The 24,192-nt window shown below is 34.9% G+C and overlaps 1 protein-coding gene across 3 annotated transcripts in view; it reads left to right on the top strand.

The window, feature by feature from the left end:
• The window catches only part of LOC145693488 (protein-glucosylgalactosylhydroxylysine glucosidase-like), a 124,880-nt gene extending 101,601 nt beyond the window's left edge, over positions 1–23,279 (top strand). For all 3 annotated transcript variants that reach the window (XM_081769531.1, XM_081769530.1, XM_081769528.1), the window contains 5 exons: positions 2,072–2,202; positions 4,318–4,550; positions 11,102–11,270; positions 19,628–19,762; positions 23,021–23,279. In XM_081769531.1, the coding sequence (XP_081625657.1) occupies positions 2,072–2,202; positions 4,318–4,550; positions 11,102–11,270; positions 19,628–19,762; positions 23,021–23,199 (847 nt within the window). In that variant the 3' untranslated portion in view covers positions 23,200–23,279. The remainder of the gene's footprint in view (positions 1–2,071; positions 2,203–4,317; positions 4,551–11,101; positions 11,271–19,627; positions 19,763–23,020) is intronic.
• The last annotated feature ends 913 nt before the right edge of the window (positions 23,280–24,192 follow it).

The following is a 24,192-nucleotide window of genomic DNA, read 5'->3' as shown; positions in this document are numbered from 1 at the left end:
TCAGGTTGTTTGAAGGTATCAATGTTTTATGAGCGAATTTGGACAGGGAGGATACACATGTTTCGGCCAAAAAAGAAAATTGACACTGTCAATCAACCTGAGATTTAAAATTTGCTTCTGTGTAACAAAGTACATTGAATCCATACTCTGGGATCCGCTACAAAGACCTTTTTTATATTCTTTTGTCTGTCGTGTTATCTCCGATTACTTAATCTTCATAGGATATTAATCATTCTATAAAATGTAACACAAGATATTATAATAAATTGGAAGTTCATATACTACCAAATAATTATTTCAAACTTCCCATAAAGTATTTTTTATTAGTTGTATTTCTTACATCTTACACTTTATGAAATGTTGACCTCCTTTAAGATTAGTATAGAATTATTTACCCTAACAGTCAACAATGTGACTTGGTCGCTTCCGGATACATTTTGCCAACAACTGGATACACACCATGTATTTCGATAATTTGTGTATAACACTAAACGTCTATTTTATTCCTCCATCAATTTCTATCTGCCGACTCCTCTTTACCTTTTCTCTAGTAGTTCGTTTTTAATTTATTCGTTAGAATCTTTCTTTTCTGTTTTATGGGAGTAACCATATCGGAATCACGTGAATAAAGATTTTAAGGTTTCCCAGTACACGTTGAAATGCGAATGAAGTTTGCTAGCGTGAGTTCCGGCCACGTTACGTACAAAAGAACCCACGTGACCTCTCTTAGGCAATGAGTTGCTTAGAGTAAGCTCCTTCTAAACTTGCCTGACCTACAAGAAACACAACAGTGCCGTATTTTTAGTAGTAAAGCTTAATTGGGCGCCGCTTATGACAATTTTTACTCTGCATCTGACTGACTTGTTATGTTGATGTTTACTAATAAACTCTATTTTGATTTTCCGAGTATTCAGTTTTTAAGGAATTGTAATCTTGTTTGCTTTCTTTTCCTTAGACATATTTAACCTTTCCCATCCATCACGGCTCGCGATCGTTCATCCTTCACAATATTACCAATAACAAGAAATAATATAAATCAATTTTCACTTGCAAACATTCAGTTGCATACCTAATTAAGGACATCTTCTAATAGCTGTCACAATTGAAGTCTATTTGTCCATCTCTTAGGATTTATTTTGAATGTTTCCGAAAGGAATAAACCAGAATAGAAAATACAAGATTTTTCAATTATCGTGAGAACTATGTCTAATATTGTCTAATGTCTAATATTGTAAGTGATATGTAAATCCTAAGACAAAGAAATACTCTGTAGTTGTTTGCATACAACAACATTATTGTGTTAAACATAGTGTGTTATGTATGGAGTGCTTTTTCCTCAAGGGTCTAAAACAATTTCTTTATAATAGTTTTTTTTAATCTTCTTATGGGTGTTGAATACCTGTACAATCTACGAGTTTTGGCCTTCTAATTTATACAGTTTTTCTTTGATTTTCGATTTGATTTTAACGTCCTTTTCAGCAGCGAGGCTATATGAGACGAGACCTACTGATTAACGTGGAATCCGAACCACATGAGTTCCCGCCGGGAATCGAATCCTGGTCTCTCACTCCAAAGGACGCGTATGCTAACCGCTTAGCCACGGAGAAGTTCACTTCTTTTCAAATGAACTGAAATTTAAATGTTATTATTTTTGCAGATTTCTTATTCAAATCTCTTTTATTGTTCCACTCTTCAGGATAATTAAATTTTGTGGCATATTATTTTAATATTTATAATTGAAATTCAATTTATATGATATCAAATTTATAAAATTGCACATGGATTTTTACAAGGCAAGGAACGTTTATTGGATTTAAAGAAGATATCAGTTAAATCAAATCATTAAAATTTCAATTTAAATGAAGTATTATTCAGTACACTCTTAACCTGTTATATACATTATTTGGAGTTGTCCTTTCGAGCTTTATGCTAAATACGCAGACAATGAAATTAAAGGTGCTTGCTATCTGCTAATTCAACAGAAAGCTATTCTTCCGAAGTGAATGCTATTTGTATGCTAACTTAAGATTGTTAACATGACATTTTACTAATTACTTAATGTTCTGATAAGGTACGCTTCATGTTTGTGCCAGGACAACATGACATCTATCTCTGATGAGTGGGCAGATATCGCATGGAAACTGAAATTACCATTTGATTCTGAGAGACAGTATCATCCCGAATATGATGGATATCCTTTCGGTAAGATTTCGAAAATAAATGTAATACTAATCTCAATATATGTGGTTGAACATTTTAGCTCTAACTAGTTTGGAATCAGTACTTAAGCATTGCATTATACGGAACAAAGATAAAATTCAAAGTGTGCTAATAATTACTTAGCTCTTGTAATAATAACTTAATCGAAATATTAATTGTTGATCTAAAAAGATTCCTTAATTAGTACAATGATGCCGTTTCCATTAAATGTTTATTTACTTCAGGCACGCAACACTTCTCAGATAAGATGTTTTTATCCTCCAGATAATTTTTCACTGGAAACTGAGCTTTCCCGCACTGGTCTCCGGCGCTGAATTCGGTAACATTAAGCACGTATCTAATAAGAGGCTCGTCAAATAGATAATGCAATTTAGTATTTTCTATCTATTCTTAGGTTTGCTGCTTAGATATTTTTATGTGAAACTAAGTAATTCAACAACACAACAATTTTACTAACAATTAGTATTCACGGTAGTATTTATTATTATTTATTACATTTATACATTATATAGAACTACATTCATAGTAAAATGTTCCATATAAAATATATTATAAAATATTTTCTTACGTACAGGAATCTCAATTATTGTTAATTTTAATATTTACGAAACGAAAATATCAGAAAGCTTTAAGGTAAATTATAAAGAAGTGAAGCAGGTGAGTTTGTACTACAGCTGAGAGTTTACAACAGGACAAATGTGCTCTAATAAAGTTCTAATATTGTGAGGAAATTAACATTTTTATGGATATGTTGGCGCTTCACCGCTCTCAGGTTTTCGAGCAACATAGAAGCTACGGCACTGATGTTATCATAATTCGTAGACCTTACATTTTTTTTTTTTTTTTTAAGAGAACAGCTTTTCATCATGTCAAGATATTTTTAAGTAATTAGTGGAATCTTGATGTAAATCTTGACATGTTCAATTTGTTTAAGTCATATTCGTTTAGTTGGCTTGCATTGATAAGAGTTTAATGCCCCTTTACATCTTCAAGGGTAGGAACTATATGAGACCGTATCTACTGTAAAGTGGGACTCGAGCTACTACTTGGGCTTGTATGCCAGGTAGATACCTAACACCGAGTATCAAACACAAAACAATGCATGCAGAAAACACATGCGTTAATTACTTAGCCAGGATAAAGCACTACAGATTCGTTTCAACTAATATAATTTCACGTAAATCAAAGGAGCTGTTTCTAATAACACAAATCATTTGTCCTCTTGCAATAGGTATCGAGCGTAAAACTTAAAGAGAGAGAGAGAGAGAGAGAGAGAGAGAGAGAGAGAGAAAAAACATAAGCGTCGCAGCTGGTCAAGTGGCTTCTTATTGCAATAGCCGAGAGATTTCGGGAGCTTTGCTTGGGATCACAAGGTACAATTCATTGTGAGTTCAAGATTAAAAACATACGTATTTAACTGCTCTCAAAGTTTGTGTGTTCGTGACCTCAGCAAAAGTGTTTTTATTATGGAATTAAAGTGAGACGTTCATCAGTTAACTATTTCTTTAAAAGTGGCCAGCACGTGCGCTGTTCGTGCATTAGGTCACGGGTTCGATTCTCAGTGAGAGAACCTTGGAAATTGAACACACTACACTGGTATAAATTTCACCCTATATTGTGGGTCTGTCTCTCATAGCCTATGTGCTGAAAAAGATACTAAATTCCAATCCGATCAATAACCCACAAAGTTGTATTTCAAGGAATTCTTATTTTTGTTTTATTTTATTCTTCTTCTTCTTCTTCTTCTTCTTCTTCTTCTTCTTCTTATTATTATTATTATTATTATTATTATTATTATTATTATTATTATTATTATTATTATTAGAGACAATCGAAATGAAAAATAGTAATTGGCTTACTGTACAGGTCAAAATCACATGTGCTATCCAATACTATCTTAATAAAATTGAAACTTTTCGTTTGATGGAAAGAATTCAGTATCCGAAATAGAATAATTTCATTAAAGAGTACATTTTTTAGCTGAAGTCTGAGTTATCAAATTGTATACCCAAGCTCTTGATATGATAAGTTTTATTTTTTCACACATCTTTGATCAGAAGTTTAGATTAACACTGATTTTTTTTTTAATTTCCATAGGGGAAACAATCAAACAGGGGGACGTGGTTCTTCTTGGCTATCCTCTGCTTTATAATATGGACCCCCAGGTTCGGCGGAATGACTTGGAAGCGTACGAAAACGTAACAAGGGAAACTGGCCCGGCCATGACATGGAGCATGCACGCTATTGGTCACTTGGACTTAGACGAAGAAGAAGCTGCTACTGTGCTTTTTAATCGTAGCTTCCAGGACTACTTACGAGAACCATTCAAGGTACACAGTTTAAAAGTTCTTTCCAATATTGAACCTATTTAATCTTTATTAGGCTATTACACGTGAATGATTAATATTTCTTTCCAGGCTGATTGTTTTGCATTTATGTTGTTTGTCACTAGAGGTATTCAAAAGGATATCTACAGTTTTATTTAGTTGGATTTGAGTTTATCGTTTCGTTCAGCGCCGAGGCTATATGAGACGTGGATCTTCAGCTTAACGTAAGATCCGAACCACATGAACTAGTGCTGTAAATCGAAACCGAGTCTTCCACACGAAAAGTGCGTAAGCTATCCACATAGTCACAAGAGAGCTCACCTGCAGTTTTACAAAATTATCTGAAGCAATGAACGCTCTCTCACACTTGGATACAAACAACTTAGGATTTCGTACAACAAAAGTGGTTATGTAAGAAACGGCTAACCTGGGTATTTTAGTGATATGTGGTCAGTATTGTTAACGTTAAATAGATGAGTCCAATAATTTCGTCACTTTCTGTCAGAAGAAAAGTTTAAGTTTCTAGTAGTTGCATTTTCGGTTCCAGATAGTATGGATAACAGACAAGTAAAACATAAGCGTATATGTGAGGCGTTGAGAGCACAAGAAAAGAAGATCAAGCATCAAAGTTGTCAGAAAAAGATAAATAAAATCTGTATTGTACGCTTCAATATATGGAAAAATTAACAGTTTCTTACATTACAAGAGTTATTTACAATTCTTTTGGGCACTATTAAGCTCTAGAAAGAACTTCAAGTAGAGATTTTAAAGATGAAATGTGTTTGTAATCTACTCGAAACGTAAACATTGGAAGTCCTACATGTAGCATATTTCATTGGAAGCTAAACGTACTAGAGGAAGTCAGTCATACTTGATCTTTCCGCTTAATACATTTGTTTCAAGACCTCCGGGAAAAAATGAGATAAAAGTACTGGGTAAAGTACGCCGTGCCTGACCTTTCTATTTAGGACATTCTTTGGAATCCACCGGAAACAAATGAATCTGAAAGTAGTGGTAGAAGTTTGTCATGTTCGATTCTTCCATTTAACACATTTCTTTAGAATCCACTGAATATATTGGAAGGCGAAAGTAATGGCGACCATACGTCATGATTTACTCATCCAATGAAATGCGTTGTCTTCTTGAAAACTTAAAAAAAAGGAGTGAAATTATTGGAGGACAGATCATTAACAAGATCAAGTATGCAGATGATATGGTTATTATAGCTAGAACCGAAGAAGGACTACAGGAGATGATTGACAAAATGAGTGCACACTGGATAACTAGGGGGAAGATGGGGTAATAAGGAACAAAATGGCCGGTAGTTTCGTTTATCATCAGAAAAACCGAAAACAATCCACAGCTTACTGTATCCTTCTGTGTACAAGTCTAAAAACACTCATTGCTTTTAGGCAAATTCTTTACCTTCTTTTCTGTCTTTCAAAAAGTCTCTACCAAAAACTTTAGGTGCCTAAAGTCAGGTTTTTTCGTGAAGATTTTTTTTACTTCCTAGTTGTATTTTTTTTTTTTAAAGTTGGTTGCATTAATTTGTCCAGCATTAGTAATACTTCAGGAATTGTTTCAGTTTTTCAGCAATAAATGAGCTTGCCAGAAAATGCACTGTCCTCCTCATTATGATATTCAGAAAGTGAATAAAATGTTTATCTTTTATGGCCCTGTAATTTTATTAGAAAATGATTCGTTTCTTTTTAAAAGAGCTGTGCTTGTAAATATTAACAGGCTTTATTCTGTTAAAAAGATAGAATGTTTGGTTTTAAAAGTTTCGGTCTAGGCCTGTTTTCTGTTTTAGGGCTTAAAGTTTTATTCCATTATTGTTAAAAGTATTCACGCAGGCTATTTTTCATTTTGGTATAGCCTAATTAATTTTGTATAGCCTCCTGTGTAAAAAGTCACTGCAGCATAAAGAGCAGTTTTACGATGTAGGCCTTACCTTTTTGATTAAAAAAAGGTTTATATGACTACAATGTGTAATTTTGTCATTCCAAAATGTTCAGAATGAGTGAAAAGCTTCACAAATTATGAAAAGCTGTAATTTGTATAGCTTGTAATTAAAAGCATTAACTTTGAAGTACACTTTCCACTAACCTTAATTTTCACATGGCAATTGACAGAAAAGTAGCCAGAGCAAAAACATGTAAAAAGGTAGGGCAATAGAATACATCTTAGTCATATCCCTTGTAACCCTATTTAATGACAAGCCGCAGCATGAAAGAAATTTGGGCAGCTTCTCTTATTACCCCATACAGAGTAATAAGAGACAACTGAAATTTTAAAAGAAATATTTTTCGCAGGCTTCCTGTACATTAGAAGAAATAAAATAGTTTTATATTGAATTGTCTAGTAACAAAGTATATATATATATATATATATATATATATATATATATATATATATATATATATATATATATATATATATACAAAGAACCAGAAATGTGACTTGAAAACTGTTAACATTTTAAATTGCTTTTGTCTCTTACTACTCGAAGTGTCACTTATTACCCCATCTTCCCTTATATGGAATGGAAATCAACGTCAAAAAGGCGAAAATCATCAGAATATTCCGTGCAAACGCACCCTTACGGGTCAGAGTAGAACAAAGAAAACTTGAACAGGTAGATAATTTCAAATATCTGAGAAGTATTTTGACAAGAGACCCTTTCTTCACCAAAGAGACCAGGTCAAGAGTAGTTATTGGCAAAGAAGCACTCAACAAGAAAAGATCACTATTAACTAGCAGGCTCAATATTGGACTTAGGAAGAAGTTGGTGAAGAGCTATATATGGAGCATTGGACAGTATAGTTCATAGACTTGGATTACAGAAGTTAGAGAAGAAATGTTTAGAGAACTTCGAAACGTGGTGTTGGAGGAAAATGAAGAAGATAAAATATACAGAGAAAGCAACAAAGGAAGATGTTTTAAAACAGAGAGGAAAGAAGAAGACACTTCTAGCCACCATCCTTCGTAGGAAGACCAATTAGATTGAACACATCTTGCAAAGAAATTGTCGTCTTCATAGAAGGAAAGATGGAAGGAAAGCGAGAAATATGAACAAGAACACAACTGACCGATGAGGTGAAAATTTGAAGAAAATATTCAGAGTTGAAAGAGGAAGCTGAAGATAGAGAAACGTGGAAGAAACATTTCCGGGTCCAAATCTAAAATTGAAAAAAAAAAAAAAAAAAGATCATTAGTCCCAGGATCTGCCAAAAGGTAGAATACTTAATAGGGTGGTTCGAAAAAAATATTTTTTTCTATTTCCGGAACGCTATAATGCGAAAAAGTTGTCATTGGTATATACAAGAATAAAATAAAGAAAAACTTTTATTTACATATCTTCCGGTCCCGCATTGCCGTTGAAATTTGAAAAATTAGGTTAGAACAATAAATTTTCAATATAGTTTTTTAAAGGACTGAAGAATATAGGACGAGGACCCTATATAGCCTAAAAGTTTCTTCAAGTATGTAAAAACAGCTTTAAAATAAATAAACTACTTGATATATTTAGATGATATCTTCTGGTCGCGCATCGCTGTCAAAAACTTGCACAATTTGAGAGTTTAACATGTTCTTTTTATTATTTTTTAAAATCAAGTAAGAGAAGGACGCTACTCACCACGAGGGGATGGCTGCACTCGAAATTCCACTACCTAACCAGCCATACAATGATTAGAGTGTATTACTTACTATTGTATTTACTAATTTATAATTTCACATAATTCGTCCCCTACAAATTTCCATTTTCCCCTTTATTTTTGTCCATTACTAATGATTTTAAACACTGATTTATGCGGGGGTAGAGGGGGCTCAGGGTAAAGCGTTCACTTCTGGTGCATGGGGTTCTTGGTTCGATGCCAGCTCCCGCTAAGTTAACTTTGTGGTGGACAAATACCGTCTGTGTGGGTTTTCTCAAGATTTTCCCGTTTCCTTACACTTTCTTTATTCCACCATTTCATTCATATCTCATCATCACCATCTACTTTAGCATAGCCGGCATAAGCATGGGACGTAGAACTTAAGGATTTCATTTTTCATTTTTTTCTGATTTAGAAAATATGTTAAAATGTAGGCATGGATGATCTTGGCACTAGTGTAGCTCTGATGAAGCCATCTCTAGCACTGTGTCCACACACAATACCAGTTATTGAATTTGAATCTATCAATTATGTGATTCCTGAAGTAGACAGGCAAATACTCAGCAAAGACCAACTGTATTTACTAGATATATCAAAAGTCATCCAGTTAGGACACTGCTCTGAAGACTTCTCAGTTCGTGACTCTGGGCCTTTATCACATTCAAAATGACTCACTATAGCTAATAAAGTTCTGCGGCTATACATTAGTGTGGAAAGTCCTTCAGATAATGAGACAAATTGTTACCTTTATCTTCTCTTTAGAAGTTATATATGCCTATGTGATTTGCCATTAAGTTGAGCAACAATTTGACCGAAAGTCCACAACATGTTTACGAGATCAGAAAACGCGGTGTTTTACCAGAAGAACTGAAATAAGTTGTAGACCCCGTTATAGAACGGAATGCTTACTTTGCTCATCCCGAAAATTTGCTTTTGGCAATGGTCATATTGATAGAAACCACATTCGAGAGCTTAGGTACAGACGACTTTTGAAGGCAAGGAAAGCAGCTTTCGAAAGTGATCCTCTTAGACATTTTTGCCACCAAACATGAAATTTGTAACTAAAGATTACACCGAAATAATACAATGGGATACTTGTAATCTTACTTCTCCTTTGTTAAGACCATTGACTAATGACAAAATAAGGTAGTTTATAAGCAGACACTAAGCTAGTTATGAATTTCAAGAAGTTCTCATCTCATACTCATGTTGTCGGAAGATGCGTTAAGCTAGTGGCGGAAGTTTCCTTATAGTGTGTGGACACAGTGCTAGAGACGACTTCATCAGAGCTACACTCTTGTCAAGATCATCCATGCCTACATTTTCACTTAAATCAGAAAAAAATTAAAAATGGAGTCTTTTAAGTTTTACGTCCCACGCTTATGCCGGCTAGGCTAAAGGAGACGCTGATGATGAGATATGAATGAAATGGTGGAATGAAGAAAGTGGGAGGAAATGGAAGAAAACCGACACACACACGTTGCTTGTCCACCTGAAAACTCACTTGGCGCGAGCTGCGATCGAACCAAGAACCCCATGCACAAGAGGTTATCCTCTACCACTGTGTCACCGCTACCTCCGCATAAATCAGAGTTTAAAATCGTTAGTAGTGAACAAAAATAAAGGTGAAATTGGAAATTTGTAGGGGACGAATTATGTGAAATTATAAATTTGTAAATACAATATTAAATAATACACACTAATTAGTATATGGTTGATTAGGTAGTGGGATTCCAAGTGCAGCCATCCCCTCGTGGTGAGTAGCGTCCTTCTCTTAGTTGTTTTAAGAAAATAAAAAAAAAATATGTTAAACTCTCAAATTTTGCTAAATTTGCAAATTTTTGACAGGGATGCGCGACCGGAAGATATCACATAAATATAGTTTTTTTTTTATTTTAAAGTTGTTTTTACATACTTGAAGAAACTTTTATTCCATATAGGGTCCTCGTCCTATATTATTCAGTGCTTTTAGAAAAATATTGAAAATGTATTGTTTTTACCCGATTTTTCAAATTTCAACGGCGATGCGGGACCGAAATATATTTAAAAATAAGTTTTTCTTTTTTTCTTGTCTATACCAATGACAACTTTTGCGGCACTATAGCATTCCGGAAATAGAAAAATGATTTTTTCGAACCACCCTAATACTTAATAATAATAATAATAATAATAATAATAATAATAATAATAATAATAATAATAATAATAATAATAATAATGGCCCTCTACAGAGTTTTACACTTTAAAGTAAAGTATACATTGATGTACGTAGAAAGTAAATAAAGGGCAAGAAAAAGTATAGCATTAATGTTGTGAAAAAATGAATAAAGAAGGAGAGGACACAACAAGAATAGTATATTTCATGTCAGAGGGATGTAATAAAATATGCAGTAAACAGAATAAGAAACAGTTTGTAATTAATTGAGCGATATAAATCTATCGCTTGCAAGGAAACAAAAATGTTAAAGGTTATAACAATGCGTTAATGCTTCGGGACAAGGAAATTGACAATTACTATAGTTTAGTAGCAAGCAGTAGCGGTTGAAGAAGGTAAAAACTAACCCAGGCTATGATAGGTGTATCATGAGTTTACTATAAACTTTCAAAAATATATAAGTAATGCCTTAAATAATTTTAGGTACTTAAAATACTGGGGGGACCTAGGCTTTCCCGGCTCCTGGCTAGAACCGGCACTGATAGCTAGTTACCTAAATAATGTAGCTGTTTATGACACTTAATTTCAATTTCGTAAGCAAACGTGGATGTAAAAAAATATAACCAAATACAAACAGTTCTGTTTCTAATTGTTAAAATTAAAAGGTGTAATAGACACAGAATGCGGTTGCTTGTTTGACCTATTTGTTTATCGCATGTATTTTGATTTTAATTAAATTGCAGGTGTGGACAGAGGTAAAGCCTCCTTACCTTGGTGCTGTGAACTTTCTCACTGGGATGGGAGGATTCCTGCAAGCAGTTATATTTGGGTATGGTGGCATTAGAATACGCTTGGAATCTCTTGAGGTTAATCCCAAGCTTCCACCAGAAACTACCCTTCTCAACATTACAGGTAAGTAGATAGTTTGGTGAAAATAAAATCAAACACTTATATTATGATAGTGTCATCACAAGAGTAAAATCATTATTGACCTGCAGTATAAATAGGTGTTTAATAAATTGGGTTAAGTTGGGTTTAACGTACCGTTCAGCAGCGAGGCTATATGAAACGTGAACCTTGATTACCGTGGAATCCGAACAACATGTGCTCCCTCCGTAGTGTTTAATAAAATGCACCAGGACTTGTGGAACTTATATGCTCATGAAATAAAAATCCTGTGTAACTTTCTGGTTTAAGATTTTGCGGATTAAAACAACATATTTCTACAGGATGAGTTACTATTACTACTACTACTATATATATGGTGACTTCGGCAAATAACGCCAGTCGAATAATAATGCCATTTCAAGCTTTCCACTGTGCTAGCATGAACACGTGATTCGTAAGGTGACCGCTTATGAGTGTGTGATAAACAGTGATGCCTGTTGTCTTTGTAGACATAAAGACTAGATTTCAGCCAAGCGCTAGTAAAAATAAACCAGTGAATAAATGTTGGCGTGACAGCCGCGGAGCAGAGAAAAGAGCTCGCAAATTTTTAGTGTGTCAAAGGAGGTAGGCGAATTGTTTGGGTAAAATTAAGATTTTTACTATTACTAAAGGTATGCGTTGATAGGGCTGTACTTTCATAATATTATGATATAGATAAAATATGCAGGATCACTATTCTTGATATAGAAATAATGGCTGAAACAAAGTCTATTGTTTCTGGAAATAACACCACTATCGCGTTGGGAAATAACGCCACTCCATCTAATCGCTAATCGAAACTAATACTAGTGTTAAAAGTTTTTTTCTTTGTCGTAGTGGTAGAGCCAGAAAAGTCTAGTTTTATGCTTTCATGGCAAGATACTCTAAGATCATGTGCAGAAAGGCGGAGAATTTGAGCTATGGTAAACTCATGCGTTTCAACAGAACTATATGAAAGAATTGTATACGCTATTGGAAAATACACTTGATGCTATAAACCTTTTGTGACAATCCTGAACTTATTCACAATGCAGATTAAATGAAGGACTATAACTAACGTACAACAGTAGCCTAAAAATTTTGGCACGGAAAGGGAGCAAGCGAGTATTTAATGCCACACATGGCGAAAAAGGTGAAACTGTAAGTGTTATTGCGTGCACTAACGTATCACGTTCAAATTAGATCCCTCCGATGGTGTTATACAAGGGAAAGTATGAAAAAAATAATTTGGTGATGATCTTCCTCCAGATAACATCTATGCAATCACATCTAAGGGCTATGTTACAAAGGAAGAATTCCGTATATTTCTGGAACATTTCAACACACATCAGATCCATGGCCGAGCACTGTTTATTGTAGATTGCCATCGCAGTCATCTTGATATTACCATTTTAAATGCTGCTAAGAACATATATATTAAACTGCTGTGCTTGCCTGCACATTGCACCCATGAACTTCAACTGCTCGACAAGAGCTTCTTTAAATCGTTAAAATTGTACTGCTCTGAAGCAGTTGACAGTTATCGACGAATGCATCCCGGAAGAACATTTGGGAAGCTACAGTTTCTAAAACTGTTTTCACATGCATGGTTCCGTTCAGCAACACTTCAGAACACAATTTCAGGCGTCACCGCTACAGGGCATCCTTTTAACAAAAATGCTATACCCGATGTCTCTTTTTCCCCAAAGAATGTCTCATAGCAACAGTAACCTCCACCAAAACCTCCAAGCACATGACCAGCCTCCATCTTTCTTCCACACCACCTAGTGCCCACTCTATCCACGATCCTCTGCCTACAGCTAAAATAACTAGGAGAAAATCTCATCCCAGGGGGATTTCTCTTACTACCAGAGGAATATTGGTAACACTAGACCTATTCGCAAGAGCTGGACCTTTCACTTCTTCCGGTACGAAGAAACAAGCATCCTCTAGAAAGACAAAGGTTGGAGATATGCTCCGTGGGGACAGTGGAGGATTTTACTATGATCTCAAGGGTCTTAAAACGTGAATGCAAGATTTGGTTTCACGAATTATGTGATTCTGACAGCATTGTTAAATGTGGATTCTGAACATTTGTGACGCTGGTTGTGCATTGTTGTCTGGCTCCGACGAGTAGTGCTCCATATGATTGCAGCTGTTATGTTAAGAGGTTCGCAATCATCGAAAGAGTTACCGGTTAACGACATGTACGATGTCTATGAGTTTTGTGTACCAGCAAAGCGGGTAGCACATTGCCAAGAACATTGTTTAGTTGTGTTCAAAATGTATTTCGTTACGATTCCAATACCTTTCCGTTGTTGTAAAGCAAGTGGCATTATTTGCCGACACGTCTGGCAATAACGCCCTCTCATACTCACTCCGATTCTCAGTGCATCGTAGTAGACATTTTGTGTGTAGGATCTTTGTTTTCTCATTGTATTATAGTCAGAGCCGTAGCTATGGGGGGGGCGAGCGGGGCGGTCGCCCCGGGCGCTGGTAGGGAGGGGGTGCCGAACGAGCAAGAAGAATGAAAAGGTGTCGGAAAAAGTTAAGGACGCGGCGCCCCGTAAAATAATTGGCGCCCTATTAAATCAATATTGTCAATTTACAAAGAAATACATTTGTTAAAAATTTTCTTGCTCGCTCAGCTCGCAACCCAAAATTTTCAATAACAGTCACAACAAGTTTTACTTAATACTTAAAAAAAGTTATTATATACGATTTGTTAATGATTATGTGATACATAAGGTCCTGAGTAATGACATAATGTGCGCAGAAGCGGTTTCAAAATCGGAAACGATCAAAGTTTGTAATATGTGTTCAGCGTTGTGATGGTGATGAGTTTTCTTAGTTAATCACGCTTTTTTACCCAATCAAACTAATGACGATGGTGAGAATGAAGATTTAAAAATGAGAGGTGTGAGGAGACACACGCAAGCTGCTGTTTACGCTGGAATATTAAAATGAAGGTAAACAATCGGAATAATAGCACATTCGAAATCTTAGAGTAGGGGCTAAAAGGGTCAAAACTTAACCCAAAGAATTTCGTCTTTTTCAAAGATTATACTACCAGTGATTTTTTAAATTCCATTGACATGAAATGCTTCCAATTTAAAGAAATTTATCGCCAGGATATGTTTTCTGTGCCTACGTATCAGTTGTTTTCTGTTTTATCTATTTAAATACAGACATAACATAGACCTTCTGAATTTCCGTTGTATATCACAAAATATTTTTTTACCGTAAAAGAACTAACTAACTTTATGGCCTATGGTACCCAGAGGTTCAATGCCGCATTCATAAAACCTCTCCAATCACTTTTGCCCTTACCCAACTGAATCCAGATTCTACTTTGTATCTCCGGATATTCATCTTAATATTGTCCTCCCATCTGCGTCTAGGTCTTCTTAATGGTTTTCCGATTGGATTTCCAGTCAAAATTTTGAAAGCGTTCCTACTCTCTTTCATTCTGCTACTTGACCTGCACATCTGAGCCTCCTAAGTTTGATGACTCTAACAATGTTTGGTAAAGGGTGTAAATTATGCAGTTCCTTGTTATGAAATCTCCACCATTCCCGATTGCCGTTCCTCTCGGGTCCGATTATTCGTCTCAGAAATTTATTCTCAAATGTTTTCAGTTTACGTTCTTCCCTTGAATTAAGCGACTATGTTTCGCAACAATACAGAACAACAGATATGGTTATCGTTCTATATATTTTGAGCTTCAAATTCCTCGACAGAATTCGCGGCAACAAAAAATTTTGAACTGAATAATAACGAATCTTTCAGCCGACGTTTAATTTCTTCGTGCATATGATTTTGGTCTGTTAATACTGATCCTAGATACTTGAAAGTATCCATTTTATCGAAAATGATATTTGATACTGTAACGCATCCGCAATTTGCAGTATTACATTCCCAGTGATCTTCCATGTATTTTGTTTCTGTCTATTGTTCTTCTATCATCTATCAGATTTACATCATCAGCATACGCCATAACCTGGTGAATACTATTGAGCTCCAGGCCCTATATCTTTGATTTTCCTTATAGCGTACTCCACAACAAAGTTGAATAATAATGTCGACAACGCATCTCCTTGATTCAGGGCATTCTCAACGAGGAAGCTCGTGGACAAGAATTTTCCTACTCGGACTTTACTTTGGGATTCGTTTAAATACATCTTAATTAATCTATCTTTTCGGTATTCCAAGTTCTGCAAGAATGTTGTATATTTATCTCCTAAATGAGTCGTAAGCCTTTCGGGGTATTGTATTCCTATTTCTTTCCGAGTATTTTTCGAATGGTAAATATCTGGTCGATAGTTGAATGATTTCGTCTAAATCCACACTGATAATCTCCAATAATTTCATCCGTGCATGGGATCAATCTTGCTAATAATATGTTTGAGAGGATTTTATAGGATGTTGACACAAGACAAATGTTTCGATAATTATTACAATCCACTTTGTCAACTTTCTTGTGAAATGGAACAATGATTCATTTTTTTCCACTCTTGTGGCAAGTCTTTCTTATTCCAGACAAGGAGTTTGTGTATCTTGCTCCACAATTTTCGTCTACACCCAGAGATTTGTGTTTCTTTAATTTCTTCATTGCAATTTCTACTTCTGTTAGGCAAGGTTCTGAACTTTATGGTTCTGCTGTGCATTTCCCTTTCCCCACGAAGATTAGTTTTGCTTGCGTGCTAAGCAAATCGTCCAATATATGAGGACTGTTTTTCCAAACCTCGATGGAGCAAATTTTGAGAAACGGAGGTGTATATATGGGATAGGTATGCTATTTATGCTATCAATCGAGCTATGAAGTCAGAACTGGTAAATCTCGAAATGTTCCATGTTTATAGAATACTAAATCATGAGCATTTTGTCAGAACTCGATAGAGATTATGTACAATAATAACAAAAATTCAACGCCTGTAAAAAAAGACGTTTTGTGCTCTATCGAGTTTTGAAAAAACGTTCCTCACTTCTTTCTATCTATTCAAGATGCTACCTGTACCAGTAAGAATTGTTCCGTCGTCTGTCTTTAATATATACGCGCTAGGTTGATAAATTCGTTGTTCTCCTTCGAACATGTCTCGATTTTTTTTATTTTATTAATTCATACTTTACTTTATCTTCAAGTTCATTAATTTCAGCTTTCAAAAAATCGCGTTTCTCTCTTCTAAACATTTTGGAAGTTTCACGTTTGATATCAACGAAATTTAGTGTAGTTATATCGTTCGGATTATGTAGTCAACGCAGTTTCGCCTATTCTTCCTTCTCTGTTAGTTTGGTGCATTCCGGGTCGAACCATGAAATCTTCCTACATATTTCCGCGTGCCCGCTGAAATTTTAGTGCTATCCGTAACTTGAACCCAAGTATCCTCAACATTAGTGCTCTCAAAACCTAAGAACGGGAATCTATTACACTTCAATCTGGTATTCCCCTCTCGTCTGGTTCTTCTCTAATTTCTTTAAACTAACCCTCTTCTTTTTCAGATGTTGAATATTCTCTTTATTCAACGATAATCTCTCTCTTACTATTGTGGCTACCAGATAGTGATCAGTGTCACAGTCTTGTCCTCTGAACGAGCAAACATCTATTATGCTAGACTATCTTCTATAAAAGGTGAGCAATTTGATTATGTGTTCTTCCATCTGGTGAGCTCCATGTGTATTTATGAACGTCGCGATGTGGGAATTTTGTACTCTTCACGATAAGGTTTTTTGATGTTCCAAAGTTCACGGAACTAACGCCGTTGTCATTAATTTCCTTATGCAGACTTTCTTTCCCTGTAACCCCTGTTGAAAATATCATGTCGCCCTTCCTTCGCATTGAAATCCTCAAATAGAATTTTCATGTGGTATCTCGGGACATGGTCGAATACCCCGTGATACTTATTCTTAAAAAGTGTCTTTTATGTCGTCAATCTTATCTTTTGTTAGGGTTTAAAACAATGATATCACACCACCGACTTTTAAGAATAGTACAATAAAGTTTATCATTAACACATGTAACCGGTTTAATTGCTGATATCACAATAAGCGAAATTAAAATGTTATTTGCGTGTTCATATACAGAATAAAATTACAAAAGTTTACGATTATTACTGGAAATTACTGCTGTCATCCATTTCAAACATTTTAAAAGCACGTAGTTTCTTATGTATTGAAATTTCATTTCTTATCGATAGTATGAAATGTTACAAATAGCTGTATTATAAATTTCCATAACTGCTCTCCAAGTGGATCTGTATGCCAACCAAAGTTTTGTCAAGTTTAACAAAAAGTCCAAAATACGCCACTTGAAAACAGCTATTATTTGCAAAAAAAAAAAAAAAAAAAAAAAGTTTTGGCTGTTGGAATGATCTGTCCAAGCAGATTAATAATAAAAAAAATCAACAACAAAAGCTGCATTTTTAGTATAACAAAAGCTGCATCTCTTGTATGCAAAAAAAAAGGAAAAGCTTAGTGTGGAGTGTAAGGGGGCGCCGAATTCTACTTCGCCCCGGGCGCTGAAATCTCTAGCTACGGCTCTGATTATAGTGGAGGGTTCACTCCATCTTCCATGTAATTTGCTCGGTTCTAGATATAAAAACACTTGAACACCAGAACAATATGTTGAATTGGTGGCGTTATTTGCCGAAGTTACCCTATATATATATATATATATATATATATATATATATATATATATATATATATATATATATATATATATATATATATAATCTGTTACAATATATACAAAGATCATTATCACAAAAACAATTTCTCATAATTTGTTCTATGCTATTTATAACAAAAATATATGCTGTTTAAGAAATATGGATGGAATTTAGTATGTTGATACGTTAATAGGGGCCATTAACTAGAATATTAGTATGCTAAGTTTAGGTACTAGGAATTTTCATATTTTGCCTAGCTATATACATAATACAATACAATAAAGTAATAGAATATAACATACTTACTACAATCTTACCTAATACTGATCAGGATTGTACCTAATTGCTTGTAACTTGCTTCTAACTTATATTCAACTCACCCACCACGCTCTCAATGCCTTTGAAGCATGTATTCAAATAATTTTTGATTTTAAAGAACTTCACAAATTTATAGCAAAGATAACACTTTCACGGAGTGGTGTACATAATTTCACTGTTGTAAAAGATGCTCAAAATTTTGTCTAATTTAAGGAGTTATATTCTCTAATCAGATAATTGAGCTCTCCTTCGGCTGATTGACCGACTGCTACCAATTGGATTTGTTCTAGTTTCTGCTCTCGCCAACTCAAGTACAAACAAACAATACATTGAAACTTTACTAGGAATCTGGTCTCGAACCAATTTGTTCCGAATTGGACCCCATCATCCTATGACCGGCCCTGATGAGAGGGGTCTGTATTTGCAATTAGTCTACATTTAAGGAAGCTAAGGAGTTTTGTTCCTTGCAATTTGAAGAGAGAATATTGTTTAGTCGGAGTTCATAGACAGGTTTTCTGGAGGTTCAGAAATAGGTACTTCTTTGTCATGAAGATCCAGGCCGAATCACATTGGGAATATTATACACATTTTTTGCTTTCTCTTCATGGAGTTTCGTTTCTCAATTGCGGGAACTACACAGAAATATAATAATCAGTAATCCTAGCGCTAGACTTCTACTAGTTAAACCAATGGGTACTGCAAATGGCACATACAACGTACCTTCTATTATATTAACCCATGCGTTCAATTTCTACGTAAACGCAGTACAGTACACGAGTGTCCTTTTTTTCTTCTTGATTCCCTGTCTAACAGCCAAGATTCACACACACAGAACGTCATTTCTACAGATCGCTAAATTGAACTCCTCTTCGAAACAAATGTTATATCACACCGCTAATACAGCAGAAATAGTTCACAATATTGAAACACTTCCCGAGATGTCTACTTCACTATAACAGAAGAATTACAACTGAAACCATCACAACGCAGTTATCATGGAAGCACATCGCGATGTCATTAAGCACAATATTACTATAATACAATTTTCATACAATTTATATGAACTAAAATTCTTAATAGATGGAAATGCTAAATACGCATCATACGATAAATATATGTACAGCGATAAGAGCTGGTAACATTAAAAGTATGATATTTCTCATTAGAATATGATCCATTAGCTAGTATTACGAAAAATATGACACGCTCTCGCAGTGTTTATATCCATTTTTATGAAACTGGACTTGATTCACTCTTGCTTTTCAACTTTATCAAAGAGTGATAAAGAAGATAAATCCTTATCATAAACCAGTGCAAAGTAAATTTTATTTATTCACAGCTTAACTGTATAATCATCAGTTTTTGAATAAATTTCAGGTATCAACTACCTTGGAAGTGCTTTTGGTATGGAGATAACCGATGATAATGTAACCATTCGCCTGACCAACGAAAGCTCTACTTATCCACTTGTGGTTGTTGTAAACGATGAAGAAATACCATTAACTGATACAGGTTAGTTCTGTCATGTCATTATCATAGTATCAGACTAACGCACAAAGATGAGTCAAAAGTCTTGCAATATTTCCATAATTCAAATATCAGGCGCGTATATACGTCGTGATCAACTGTAAGTATAAGATTAAACTTGACCAAGATATAGTGTAACGGACGTACGAGTACGTCTCTAGAATATTTAAGCAATAAGCGCAGACCAACACAGTCTTGGAATGGTGCAAATCCTGATGACAAAGCAAAAATATTTACTTAAGGCACTTATTAACAACTATATTTTTTTTAATTCTCCACGTTTCACACCAAATTTAGTCCTTTAACGTTTGAGAAAAAAATCTTTTCAACTAACAAGTTTACGAGTGTAGAATATAGCACCAATTTCTTTAGGATATATATATATACAGGGTGGCCCGAAAGTAGGTACACAATCCCGAACTGATCAACTATTGCTTTTTATATAATTTCTTATTGTTATCCATCAGGTAGACTTAGTTTCTTTATTATTTGTTCTTAATATCTCTTTACATATATCTTAACCCCGAAACAGAAGAAGCAAATATATGGGATGGTAAGAAACTATTGGACAAACTTCGGGAGCTGATTCCTGGCGCCGAAACAAGTAAAAAAAAGTCCTGTGGAACTTTGGTCAGTTAGGGATAGTTTCGGCGATATATTGTGCCAACACCGTGGTAAAAATGAACTTCAGATTGCTGTTATTCAAAAACAACGCAACGTAGAGAGTGCGGTTTAGACTTTAAGTCATACCTGCTCGATTAAAAAATGTATGCTTCAAACCTCCAAAGGAACGTAGAGGTTACTTGTCAGGTGCTATTCAACAGGTTCGTTAGAACCGGTTTTTAAAACATTTCGAGTTCGCAGAACCGTTTGTTATACCCAGACATAAACACACATATACATGACCTAATCAAGAGTGAAAGAAGCCAAAAAAAAAAAAAAAAAAAATAGTGAAGACACCTCTGCACTTTTCCCGCTCGCTTGTATTGTAAGGGATCGTCCACACATTACGTAACACGGCAAAGGGTAGAGAGGATTCGGCTTGGCGTTACGAAGTGTATAACGAAGGAGGAGGAAGTTACATAACGTATTTTTTCTGTAATCTTTATTTTTATTCCCAGGTTTATATGCACTCTTTTAAACGAAAAATGTTTATCAGTTCTTTTCATTTTTATAAATAAATATTTATATTGTTTGGATAATTGAGAACATAAGGCCTGTATAAATTGAATCATGCAGAAGGGATCTGAAGACGCTACTAGACACCAGCATGACTGGTAACGAACCCTGCGTGTATTACAATACAATAATGCTATGTTTTGTGGCTATCGGTGTAATCCATTTACTGTACACGCTTTCCTGGTGTTAGTTGTTAGCGATCGTAACCACCGCTTGAAAATGCCCTCCCGTCACCACTCGTATCAAGAATAGATTTAAAACTTCTGATTATAATCATTACCCACTCTATTCTTCCAAGGGGTGTAGCATGTGAAACAGAAGAAACTCTTTTTCAGGAAATAATATTTTCAGCGACGGTGCAAGCAAAATAAGATCTTAAAAACCGAAACCGGATATTCATCTCATACTGATTTTTTTTATATTTAGATTTGAATTTTCTAAGAGAAATCGAGTTTATTCGCATTCTGGCACTGATTTAGGACAAGAAGAATTTGAAAACGGGTAAACAGAAGTCCAAAGAAGATGGTCGAAAGCTTATTCACAAACAAGATGTCTCTGCTCCTTCAAGTGTGCAGCCACGTCGAATCTGTAATCTACTCGTAAGAGAACTTCTTTTGTATCTCCGATCCAGAAAAAAGAGGCCAATATCAACTCTCTAGATCCTATTTCACCTGCAACTTCCAGCAGCACTTCATCCTTGCCAATCATCGGCGACCTAAGAGAATGGGTGCGATCCCCTTGGGAAAACGATAGTATGCAATTTCAAAGAATTAAGACTGGTTAATTACTTTTGCGGTTAAAATATTATTACGGTACTATCATCTATCATCTTCTTAATTTGTTGGCGAAAAACACTACAAATATATTCAAAATACAAGCGTTTTGTAATGAAAAGTTTTGCCATTAAAATTATTATTATTTTTTAATTGTGATGGCCCCTAAAATAAGCAAAATGGTGAAAAAACGAAAATCGAAAAGTGTTACGTAACAAAGGGTCAGGGGTTTAGCCTTGCATTACAAAGTGTGACAAGAGAGAGGGGTAGAATTGATCAAAAACAGTGTTACGTAATATGTGAACAGCCCCTAATGCCTATTACGCATACTACCTATCTGCAACACGTTTTAGAATGACTCCAATGTCTTCATTAGATCTCGAGATATGTATTTTCGAAGCAATGCATGCAAAATAAAGTGGTCTTTTCATCGATATCTCAATCGATTACTTGTCATGACCAATACTATCATTCCTCACAATATGGCACTTTCCTGATGAGACGCCATATATATGTATCCAATTCATACAGCGACGTTGAATATCTCCTTATACCTGATTTCAGATTCATAGCATGTTTCTTTGTAATTTGTGTCCGCCATGTTGGATCCGCCATTTTGATTTGTAAACATTTGATGTCAGATTCGTATTCAGCTACCTTTCAAACCTATATACACCACGTCTCAAAACAATTATGTCATAGCTTCTTAATTTATTCACGTTTTCTGGTGTTTCGGAGCAAGCCTTGTTCTGACCTTTAAATGGCCGCCACGCCCCTTACAGACCTCATTCAAGCGAGATATTTCACATATGAAGTATACTCAATGTGACCTTTCCAACGATATATAACACATGCAGATCCCCGCGTACCCCTTCATGTACTTCCCTAGTGAGACTATATGAGACGTAGAACTACAATAAAAGGTGGAATCTGAACCTCTGTAATGCGTGGAAATTTCTCAAGGCTCCGGAACGTCGTGCATCAAATGCACACATGTTAGCCACTAGTCCAGTGAGGAAAGCCAAATTGTATTCTGTTTAGTTATGAAATCTACAAACTTGTTGTGTTGCATTCTAAGCAATGTATGTATGTTCTTATTTTATATCATGTAATTTTCTGTCATAGAAATCCAATTTTCAGCTAAATGACCACACATCATATTCCAGTCATAAGCAGCTATTAAATTCTGCTATAGCCGTTTGATATAATTTAATGTATTTAATTAATTTTGCTCAATGTACTTGTAAAACTATACATTTTTCAATTTTAAAACTGTTATTATTGTTTCCAGTAACTGTACCCCGAACGAAATTTGAAATTAAGACTACTACTTCAACCAATTGCCCTCTTCCGGAAGATCTAATTGGTCAAAAAGGTTCTAGACCACGGCCCTCGGAAACTCAAGAAGACACAAGATTTTCAGCTCTTATCAGTGAAATAAAAAGAATTATTGTAACTCTTATTCCTTAAGGTTGGATTAATAATATGTTTGTTGAGCATACATGACAAAATATGTAATAAAAATAAATAAATATATATGGTAAGCATAATTTATTTGTAATCATTATTTTCATTTCATTAGTTCTATCAGCTAAGGAAAGAAAATTTTACTTAAAGAACTTTAGGAATGATCCTATGGCCAATAATTAGTTTTTGGATCAGGGGCGCCAAATTTTTGAATGGCCCCTGAATCGAGTTCTCGTATTTTCTACGGAATAAGAACATCATATTGAGTTAAGTGATAGTTTGGGTTTGGCTACACTATATGTATTTCTCCAGATATAAGGCCTACAAGAAAAAATTTGACTGAAATATATTGAATGTTTTCATAGAAAAAGTTAATCTAATGTTAAAAATTGGCAAAGTTACGTATACATAATATAAAAGATTTTGGTTTGGTATATTTGGTTTAAATTTTTCAATTAATATTGAAACTGGAATCCATAAGAGAATTCTGCCACATCCCAAAGATTAAGATTGGAAGTAGAATATATCCTTCGAAAGATTAATTGGTTGCAGGAAACCGCTTCTCACTACCAATTTCCATTTTTGCTCTTAAACGATCAACCTTAAAACCAGAAGTGGTTCAGTTCTGTCATTTTCAGTTTAAATAGATGATTAGGAGATAATATTTTAGAAATTAATAATATTTTAAAATTGATTCCTAGAAACAACAGTTCTCATTATCTCTTATGGTTGTCTCTATATGAAGACTAATATTGAAACCAAAATGGTCGTACTGAGTTTGTATCCTTCCGGTTATAGTACAGAGTTAGGGATGAATGAAATATATTTCTGGGATGGTTATTGGATTTTCCAGTAGGGAATCGTGGTGACTAAGTGGCAGAGCTTTCTCCTTTGTTGCCTGGGGCCCCTGGTTCGATCTCATCTCGTGCCAAGTGAACTTTGTGGTGGACAAAAATCGTGTAAGTGGGTTTTCTCGGGGTTCTAAAGTTTGCTCCT

Source organism: Thermobia domestica, chromosome 8 (assembly GCF_964235325.1).
Source record: "Thermobia domestica chromosome 8, izTheDome1.hap1.1, whole genome shotgun sequence".
NCBI classification, from domain to species: domain Eukaryota; kingdom Metazoa; phylum Arthropoda; class Insecta; order Zygentoma; family Lepismatidae; genus Thermobia; species Thermobia domestica.
Note: the sequence above shows the minus strand (reverse complement) of the source record. Positions and strands in the feature narration are given on the sequence as shown.